Source organism: Anas acuta, chromosome 10, assembly GCF_963932015.1.
Source record: "Anas acuta chromosome 10, bAnaAcu1.1, whole genome shotgun sequence".
In the NCBI taxonomy this organism is placed as follows: Eukaryota; Metazoa; Chordata; class Aves; order Anseriformes; family Anatidae; genus Anas; species Anas acuta.
Window position 1 is genome coordinate 9,441,085 of NC_088988.1, and position 10,473 is coordinate 9,451,557.

General features: G+C 44.5%; 1 protein-coding gene across 1 annotated transcript; it reads left to right on the top strand.

Annotated features, from left to right (window-relative positions):
* The first annotated feature begins 695 nt into the window (after nt 1–695).
* On the top strand, nt 696–10,294 carry LOC137862065 (uncharacterized). The gene is made up of 2 exons (XM_068693729.1): nt 696–1,178; nt 2,930–10,294. The coding sequence occupies exons 1-2, from the start codon at nt 849–851 to the stop codon at nt 4,433–4,435; spliced, it is 1,836 nt and encodes a 611-aa protein (XP_068549830.1). The 5' UTR covers nt 696–848; the 3' UTR covers nt 4,436–10,294.
* The last annotated feature ends 179 nt before the right edge of the window (nt 10,295–10,473 follow it).

Here is a 10,473-nt window from a genome sequence, read left to right on the forward strand (position 1 = left end):
TCCATCTCCAGCCCACCCCAGGCACCTTCCCAGCCCTGGCCGCAGAGAACACCCAGCCACCTAGCCGAGGCATTCCAAGACTGCGCACAAAGGACACAAGGCACACGCATACTTTCTCCACATCATTCAAAGAGGGCTTCCATGCAGCAGCCATCCAAGCACAGTTCTCACCTCCCAGCCCGCCCCAAACATCGCACTAGGCGCATGGTGAGGGAAAAAGGCAGGAAGACCACAGGGAGGCCACTACCGCCAAGGGTGAGGAGCAGGAAAGGAGGGAGCCTCACCTCAGCACAGAAACAGCACAGCACAGCACACCTGCCGCTACACAACGCGTTGTCCTTCACACAGCTGCCATTACACGACGCCTCTTCCTTCCTGGGGCCACCACTACGCGACACCTGGTTCTTCACACGGCCGCCATTACACGATGCCTCCTCCCTCACGCGGCCGCCATTTCGCGACGCCCGGGCCCTCACACAGCCCTCGTCACGTGACACCAGGTCCTCCACGTGGCCGCCATTTCGCGACGCCCCCTGCCTCCCTCCCACGGCCGCCATTTCGCGGCGCCCGCTCCCTGCAGCACGTGCCGCCTCCTCCCTCACGCCGCCGCCGCCCCGCGACGCCTCCCCGCTTCCCGCTCGCGGCCGCCTCCCTCTCGCCCCGCCCCGCGCCCCGTTAGCGGGCAGCGCTCCCCGGCGGCCGCCAGGCGTCGCCGTCGCCATCCCGGGGCCGCCTCTGGCTCCGGCTGGGCCGTGCCGCCCGGCCCTGCCCTGCCCGTGTGACGCGGCGGGGCCCCGGCGGCCAATGGCGGGGGGCGCGGCGCCGCGGGGCAGCGGGCGGGCGGCGCCATGGAGGAGCGGCCGGCAGGGGCGGCGGAGGAGCAGCGGGTGCTGCGGGACTTGCTGGCCTACTACGCGGCCCGGGGGGCCGAGGGGCGGCTGGCGGCGTGCGACGAGGCCGCCCTGAAGGCGAGGGCTCGGCGGCTGCTGGAGCCGCGGCGGCGGCGGGGCGGCCTGGACGTGCGCGGCGTGGCCGAGCGGTGCCGGCGGGCCCGCGGGCAGCGGGGGGGCGGCGGCGGCGGCGTCCTGAGGGACCTGCTGAAGGCGCTGGAGGTGCTGGAGCTGCTCTGCGTCAACCTGCTGCTGGCCCCCTGGAGGAAGGAGATCAGGTCGCTGAAGGTAGGAGGCCCCCGCGGGAGGCGAGGCCTTGCCCGGGCCTGCCGGGGGCTCGCGGAGGCGCTGGGGAAGGGGGGGCCTAGAGCTGCCCGGCCGGCCCCGCACGGGTGGGCTCCCGGCCCCTCCTCGCTCCGTGGGGGCAGCGGGTGCGGGATGGGAAAGGCCGTCGGAAGAGGGCTCCTGAGAAGACACGCTGCTGCTGCTGCCCACAGCTGGGGGTCAGGGCTGGCCCCCTCCCCGTGCACGCATCCTCAAGCCACCTGATCTTCAAGTTCCCCAACCCCAAAATGTAACCCTATCTCCCTTCCTACAGCACCAGATGCTGGCAAGGAAAAGCCACTTCCTGCTTCCTGCCTTTAGGTACCATGTGTGGATTCTCAAACAGCCCTACATTACCATTTCACATTGATCTTCCTAAAACAGGGTTAAGAATTAGTGTAAGATATGAAGGTCTACAATGAGCAGGCTCAGCTTTTTGTAGTACACAAACTTTAAGTTTAATTTAGAAAAAATTATAGTAGGTAATGCAAAATACAAGATACATCCTACTGAAGGCCTGAAGTAATCGTACTGCAAGGCACAAGCTGGAGAACTAGCTATGTCTGTGTGCATAACGTTTTTGGTAAAAGTTATTGGTTGGAGACATACTTCATGTTTTGTGTCTCTCACCCACACTGATGCCACCCCCATGCCTGCTCATTTCTTCCCATCCAGAAAGAACAGAGGCTGGGCAGTGAAAGCTGCGGCTAACTTACCAGGAAGTAGATTGAGGCTCAGCCCTATGTTATACCGTGGCATTTTAATTTCATAGCCTTTTAGGGGGGCAGTATTGTTTCCCCCAGGATGTCATACTTGTGAGAAGAACACTTAGCATTAGGAAGTAAGTAAGCAGGTCTCAAAGGGCAGCCAGAAAATACAGCACCCTAACTGGAAGTCAGCTCTGCGTTCCTAATTCCTTTCTCTTGACTTACCTGGAGTTGGTCATGCTTAGGTAAACAGTCTCTCCCATCACAAGATTTATGGCAAAACCAAAAAACGCTTTGACTTTACAAACTAGGCCTGGGTAGCTCCAGAACAGAGCCAATGGTAACTTTAAGCTGTTACACAGCAGCAGCATTTTACAGAAGTCGTGTTGTGCAGGCAGCTTGTGGGAAGAGAGAATGTTTTACCAATATCTCCCCTAGAATAGCGTCAGCTCAGAAGGGTGCTTTCAGAGAAGTGGTAACCCAATTTTGGGAAAGTAAAGTTAAAGCAAGAATCTGAACCACTGAGAAAGAAAATGGTATGTTCTTGTCACCAATGAAGAAATATGACTAACCGTGAGTGCATCGTGTCTTTCACCTTAGGAAAAATTAGACCTCGGTGATTGATTCCATGAATCTTCTGTTGAATAATCTTCCATTCTTCAGTGGAACACATAAGACTCATTTCTGAATTTCTCTGGTTTGATTAAAATGTTGGTTTTTTTTTTTTTTTTTTTTTATACTATTCATGCTTTTGGCTAGTATCTTAGCAGGTTTAAACTGGAATAACTTATCTGAAATTATTATGCTACAGCACAGATACGGTGCTCAAGAGGCTGACAAAATAATGCTTTTAGAAAAGCCTCACTGATTCAAAGCTCAAACTTCCAAGAAAATAGTTTTTAAAAAGATTTAACTGATTTTGAAGTAGTTTTTATTTTAGGGAGTCTTTCACACATCTCCCCATCCCCCTAGAGTTCATCTGTTTTTCACTGTTGCATTCTGTTTCAGACATTCACCGGTAATTTTGTCTACTATATTCAATCTGTGCTCCCAGATGACATAGTAAAAACAGTACTGGAGAAAATAGGTTACATTGCAACAACAGAAACAGAGTTTTCACTTGTCAGAAAGAGAAACAATGAGGAAACAAAGCAGACTGCATTTGAAATATTCTTGGCAAGAATTGAGTGTGAAACCATCCTCGAAATGACAAATGAAGAAAAACATGGCAATTTGGAGAAGACCCTGCAGAAGCGAACACAAACGCACTGGCATCATGGAAATAAGGACAAAGAAGATGAGACACCCCTGAGAGAAGACTCTGAAAACATAGAAAATAAAGAAAACAGAGAAACATCTTTGTGCCTTGCTACGCAACCGAAGTCTTCAACTAATACCGATAAATCCTTTGAAGCTGCTGGGAATCTTAAGATCAAAGATGACATGCCTCAGTTAGCGGTTACTCAATCCACTAACAGGCTTCAGGAACACCAAAGGCAAGTCATTAACACAGCACACTTTCCGGGCAAATGCTCAGACAGCGAGGACTTCTTGATCGAATATAGCGACATTGTCATAAGACAGACACCTATTTTCAGTGAGAATCTTTCTCCAAAAGCTTTTGAAAAAAAGCCAAGAGCCAGTCTAAGTGAAGAATGTGTTTTGGCAGTCACTGCACAGTCAGCTGTAAATGAAATCAGGCCTGTGCCACTCTCACCGGGAGCGAGTGGTCCGCCAGCCTTCGCAATATTTGCTGACAGCTCTTGTGACAGTCAGAACGCGTTGGAGTACGAAGCTCAAGAAGTGCCTGAAGAATCAATTGAAGCAAAAATTAACGATGCCATAAATTGCGTAGACCCAGACCCTGCGGACGAACCCAATGAGCTGAAGTCTCTGCCATACAAGGACATTGCCTCTGTCCAAAACTGCGGTGTCACTAAGGAAGAGGAAGTTTGTGAGCTGTCTGTAACCTTCACAAAGCTACAAGTCAAGGACACTCAGGAGGATTTGATGTATCCAGTAGAGGAAACTGGGCAACCTCAGTCAGTATCATATGCAACTACTAGTGACAGGAATGTCAGAGAATTTAATCAGTCCAAAATGAAATGCACATACCTGACCAATGCTCAAATGCAGAACCAAGCAGCTACACGTACTGAGCCATCTTCAGATCTGTGCTGTACTACTGGGAGTATGGAGGATCCCACTACTGATTCTGATAGCAAGAGACTATTAATGGATACTCCTCATGCACACGTAGCTTGTGAGTGCTTCAGACGTATTAGAGAGCCCCCAAACCCCACCTACATTCCACCACGAAGTATTAATGTTCAGTCTCCGAGCAGAAGAAGCACCAGTGCACCAGGTAGAAGGAACCTCTTGCAGGCTGATAGTGATTCTCCCAAATCCAGTGAAGTAAAGCTGGAGAACTGTAATTCTAAAGTAAATGAAATCCAGGAGCCTTATGTCATTATTGACAAAAGTGACCAAGGAATGTTGTGCCAGAACACTTGATCTAACAGTGCTTTATTTGTAATCCCCCCCAGGGTACCCAATTAGTTTTTGAACAACTAATTGCTGGAGTCCTGTCATCAGGGCAAGACTGCCTTCAGCTTTGGATGGTGGTGAGGAGCAGGATAAGCAGATCCTGTGAACGTGCACACAGATTAATACTTCTGTACGAGGTCTGGCTGGGATGGAGTTAACTTTCTTAATAGCAGCCTGCACAGTGGCGTGTTTAGGAGTAGTGGCTACAACTGCTGATGATGCCCCAGTGTTCTGGCTGTTGCTGACGAGTGCCTGCACAGCGCCGCTGCCTTCTCTCTTCCTCACTCTGCCCCCACTCCCGTGAGTAGGCTGGGGGTGGGCAAGAGATGGGGAGAGGACACAACTGGAACAGCTGACTAAACTTAGCCAAAGAGATACAACGTGTAACATCATGCTTAGCAATAAAACTGGGATAGCGGAAGGTGGTGTGTTTTTTTTGTCTGCTTTTGCATCACTTCTTTCTTCCCCTCTTCCCTTCACTTCCTAAACCTCTTTCAACCCCAAAGTTTCTTGGTTTTGCTCTTCTATGTTCCTGTCATGCAGGGAGGTGAGCAAGCAGCTACATAGGTGCTTAGCTACTCACTGAGTCAACCCACCACAGCCTCCTTGCGCTTCTTTTAGGTATTTGTGTGTTCTTCCTAATCATTTTGTTTTTTCTAAGATATATTTTCCTCCTTGTGGGGGGTTATTAAAGCTGTGCTTTAAATCTTACGGTGTGTCAAATATTCAGAATGCTAATTTAAAACTGCTAAAACCCCTTACAAATGAAGATGCCTCAAGTATTTATGTGACCACCAGTATTACAGATCCACACGCCTAACATCCCATTTTAATCTTACCTGTAGCCATAAGGTATTAACAGCAGCTTACACATGTGAAAACACTGCAAGAGGAAACTGAAGTCTACCACTTGAAAATAGACCATGTTGAGCATCTTAACTCCATTACTGCCCTACTGCTGGGCTTAAACGGTTAACATCTGCTGCGATTAGCTGCCACTCTTTAAATGTTCAACTTCCCCTGACAGGCCTGTTCGCAATTGCTTCTATCTTCATGGTGTATCTGGCATAGGACATAGCTCTTTACTTTGCCCCATTTTGTGCAGAGTTTTGGACCAGTGTTTTCCATGTCTAGGAGCTCATGGGCAACCTGACAGAGGGAAAACAAAATACAGGTAGGGTCTTTCTGAAGAGCTGACTTGCTGACAAAGCACCACAGCCCGTAGCTCCACCAAATCACAGCAGTGCTGGTGGAGATTATGACATGAGTAATATTAATGTATCTTTTTTCTGCATGAAGCCCACCAAAGAAACAGTTAAACTGCACAACATTTATGGAATATAAAAGGGCTCTGAGAATCTACTTTTTGTTCATGTTTTTGTACCTGGATCACTCTTCTCTGTGTCAGACTGGCCAGGATTGTTAAGTGTTCTGCCTGCCTTTGTAGGGAGAGCTACTGTCCACTTACAGGACCTGAATATTTTCATCTGAGTTTCTTTCTGCCACAAGGACATCTTCTCTTCCTATGCAAACAGTAGTTTTTTTGAGGTCTTGTACTAGAAACCACTGTCTTTGCTAAGTTCTGGTGTCTCTAGAGACAACAGCTTTACTGGTAGAGATACTTGTGAAAAGACTGGAGTTGAAAACCAACTGAAAAAGAAGTAATATTCAGCCTTGGGGCAACAGTCTTCTGTACAACTGCTTGCACATCGGCAAGGCAGAACTGGGCTTAAAATCCTACTTGCACATATAGTTAGACCTGAGAAGAGGAACAGACAAAAGGGACTGTGATTTCTGACCCTGTGTGCTAGTGCCCTCCTGTCCTTGTTACTAATGCCCACTGCACCTCTCCTTGGCTAATTGACTTAAATGAGAGCAACCACTTCAGCAGCACTGCTAGCCAGCAAGAGGACTGCCTGAGACTCTTTCCAAAGGAGGGTGATTTGTGTTTGTGAAGTGTGTGCCCATCCCCTTGTGTGCTGTCAACTGTAATTGTGCTACAGCTGGTCCTGATTGTCAATGAATTGAATGGGGATTTACTGTTTTTTATGGCTTTCCATTATAGAGACACAAGGCCAACTTTGTTCCCAAATTTATATGCTATGCACAACCACTTTGAATGGCTCAGCTCTCCCAAGCCTTGGATTAGAGAAATTCTCTTTTGATCTGTGCAGACACAGAGCTTAGGCAGCAGAACCAGTTGCTGAATGATACTATTCAATCACACCACCTCTCCCCCACACATCTCAGAATAGTCATTTTCCCTCCCCTTAGCATTCATATCACACGTGCATTTTTGCCCTGTCTGGAGCTAAGGTGCTCAACAGTTTGGCTTTAGAATCAACTGTTTTGCTTATAAATCCAAGAACAAAATTTCATTGGGAAGACAAAAATGCCCAGCATGCAGGCCCTGAATGAACAAACAACTACAATTTGTGTCAGATTATAAGCAAAGGTCAAAAACAATATATCCCCAAGACATAAACAAAAGCATACCTGAGAGGGACTGGGAAGCACTTGCAAAGATAAATGTCTGTACTGTTGGAGTTGATGCAAAGAGAAAAAAAAAAAAAATCTCTGAAATATCACATTTATTTAACCTAGTATCTAAACACAGAGATGAACCAGTAACCGACCACCACTGCTACAGGGTCCACCCACTGAAAATTTAATGGCACAGTTCTCTAAGTGAGACAGACGATCAAATACCTACGTGGCTCATTTTCACAGCATTAAATAGTAAAAGGACCAAAAAAAATAACCCACAACCTGTGGTTTATAGGAATTCCCATTCCTATAAGAATTCCTATTCCTATAAGAATTCCTATAAACCACAGGTTGTGGAATAGGAATGTGTATAGGAATAGGAATGGAATACAGTGACATCTGCAGAGCAGCATACTCACAGTCCTAATAACTTAGTATTTACCGTGGAAGGATGCACTGCTATCAGACTCTAGGGTGGAGCAGAAGATTCACCTCAAAGCCCCCTGACATAAAAATAAGATCAAGTAGCATGTACAAAAGACAAGTAAAAAAGTGTTTCTCTATTCTGCCACTCTCCTGTTTGACCTCTGTATGTGTTCTGAGACAGATCACTGGTAGGAGAATGTTTACCCATCACTTAGCAAAATGGTGCCCTGATCCTAATATAGCACAAATAACTATCACAAGCCAGTCTCTCTTAAAAAAAAAAAAAAAAAAAAAAAGATAAATGAAGATACCATGTCAGCTAGACAGAAGACTCCATTTCTCTTACATAGGAATTAATCTACAAACCACTAGATACTGTTCTGAAAATAACTCTTACTTTTCAGAAACTTGCAACTGTTAGCCTCCTCAAATGCTGCAATTAACCAAGTGCTGTAAAAAAATGAAAAAATAAAACCCTCAGCTGACTTGATCCTGTTTTAGAATTGTATAAATGTGTAATGTCTACTTAAACCTCCATACTCTACAGGAAGGATTGTTTTCTCAAAGTCAGGACAGTGACTTGCTAGGAGAGCCAATATTCAGGAGAGGGACAAAAAGCTTCAAGTCTGAACGTTTTAATTGCAACTGATGGCAGAATGCCCCATCTCTGCAGGAAGGCGTTCCATGAAGAGAGATGCTGGATTAGTTCCTGGCATTGGCAGTAGTTCTGTATGCTAATTACAGCAGTGAACCTAAGTTCAAAGGCTTCTTAGGACCTACAGCTTTGGACATTTAACTCTGAAGTATTTGGTCAAACAAGTGAAGTCTAAACATGCTTCCCATGCTAGAAGAGAGTACACAAAAGGCCAGATGACAAGAATGCAACTGTTTAACATTTTGATTTTTTGCCAGTCTGTCTTCAAGTCAATTGACACGCTGCTCCCAGATGGTACTGATCGCTAAGACACCTTGACCACAACAAGGTCAATACCAAAGTCTGGAGAAGATATGCAGCCAGACTAAGTATGAAATAAAGAAAAAATAATACATAAGGAGAAAATCACTTTTTACAAAGTTTGCAGTTTAGATGTGGAACTCATTGGGATGAGATGTCAAAATTTATAAATCTTAAATTATTTGCACACTGTTCCAAGAGGTAGCCACTACTAGCTACCTAGGTATTGGGAAACAACACCACGAAGGCTAACTGACTCACCAGTCATTTCTGCAAGAAGTTAAATTACTTAAATAAAATCTAGGTAATCTGAAACTTTCAGAGTGAGAATGATTCTCACCATTCACACTGAAGATGCTCTGATGTAAACCTTAGCACTCTATTAGATTTAAATTAAAAACAATATAGGAAAATTTAATAAATTATCTCATGCACTCCTTCAACACACTGCAGGATAGCCAAAACACACAAAAAACAGTTACACATTGTTCAGTCTACAGATATAGGCCACATCCAAGTTACAGACCACATCTTGAAAGTCAAGAGAAGGGGCAGCTTGTTTATAGGAACTATTCCACTGGTACGGAAGTTCAGCATGCCTACAAACCCAGAATACTTTCTATGATACTTTCCAACTTGCTGCCCCATCATTCCTTCTTTGACATTCAAAAAGGAATAAAATCATATCAGAATAATGCTGACTGTCCTTTTTATTCTCACCCTTATGAACAGAGAAATTTCAGAGAAAGCAAATTCCAGGTTTAAAAACACCTATTTATGATTCCTGCAGTATTTTTATCTACACATCTATAGCTGACTGCAAACATTGTGCATTCATGACATATAACTAACAAGCTGTTTGCTTCTGTTTCCAGTTCTCAATACATACCCCAAATACATGGAAATCTATTTATGAAAACAGACGGCAAAAGACAGTAAAACATACTCTGTAGTCATTGAATCTGTAATTTTTAATAAATTATGTAGTTGTTTCCTACATCTTTCATTATAATTATGAATATCAATAACTCCTGTTCAAACTCCTGTTGTGATCATGAAGAAAAAAATAAAAATCTGTTCAAAACCAAATTGCTTTGAAATGCACAAAGATGACAGTAAGATTCTCTGTACCACAGGATTATCTTTACAAAACAATTAAGTGCTCTTTTCTAGACTGCCAAGCTAGCATACAAAATACTTATCATTGGCTCCTACAAGCCATAATCAAATTGAAAATGAGTGAAACTTACAGAAATATTTATAGAGAAATATTTCATTTGGTCTCTTATAGAAGAAAAAAAACTTGGAAAGTTTAACAGAAGGTTTCAAGCACGACCACTACTCCTACACAAATAAACATCAATAAGATAATTATTTAACATGCAAGATCTTATTTTTAAGATAGAATTCTAAAGCTTTAAAACAAAACAACAGAACAGCAACTGGGTTCACAAGCTTTAGCATACTAATACAGTACTTCACTAAGAAATGCTCAGTGCACTGATCACTGTTAAGTTGTACTGATTTGGGGGAAAAAAGAAAAATGCCAGATGGTAATAACAAGAAGAAATGAACTGCATTTCCTGATTTGGAAAAAGGTGCAGTCATTTCAGGTACAGCTACCACAAAACTACAAAATCAAAGATGTGATCTCAAAAAGTAATACAATAAAATATTGTTCAAAATCACATGAAACATGAAAATGTCAAGTAACTGAAAATTACTGTCAACAAGTTACAGACATTTAGGCAATTAGTGATGGAAGTACTAACTAAAGTCTTGAAGATTAGCCATTTTCAGGAGCATTCAATACAAAGCCATGACAGATGCTCACCAACATTAATCCAAGTGTGTTTTAAAGTACTGTTAACATTGCTTGTGCAAATTAAACCAATCAAAGTTGTTATGAAAGTTATACCGTACTTCAGAAATTACCCCCCCCCAATTAAACAGAAAAAGCAATGCAAAAACAGTCATAACTGCTCCATTAAAAGCATTATCTTGAAGACAACACTGAAGAGGGTAACATGGAAATGCAGAGCAACTTAACGCTTACAATAACAACCACAAGAATTACCTCCCCCCCCATTTCTCTACTGTCCAAGTACCTGTAAGCCATAATAAACTGATCAAGGTG

Excerpts from the sequence above, each read along its gene's own strand:
- LOC137862065 (XM_068693729.1), top strand. The coding sequence starts at position 849 with ATGGAGGAGCGGCCGGCAGGGGCGGCGGAGGAGCAGCGGGTGCTGCGG. Across the intron at positions 1,179-2,929 it reads AGGAGATCAGGTCGCTGAAG|ACATTCACCGGTAATTTTGT; the intron begins GTAGGAGGCCCC and ends ATTCTGTTTCAG.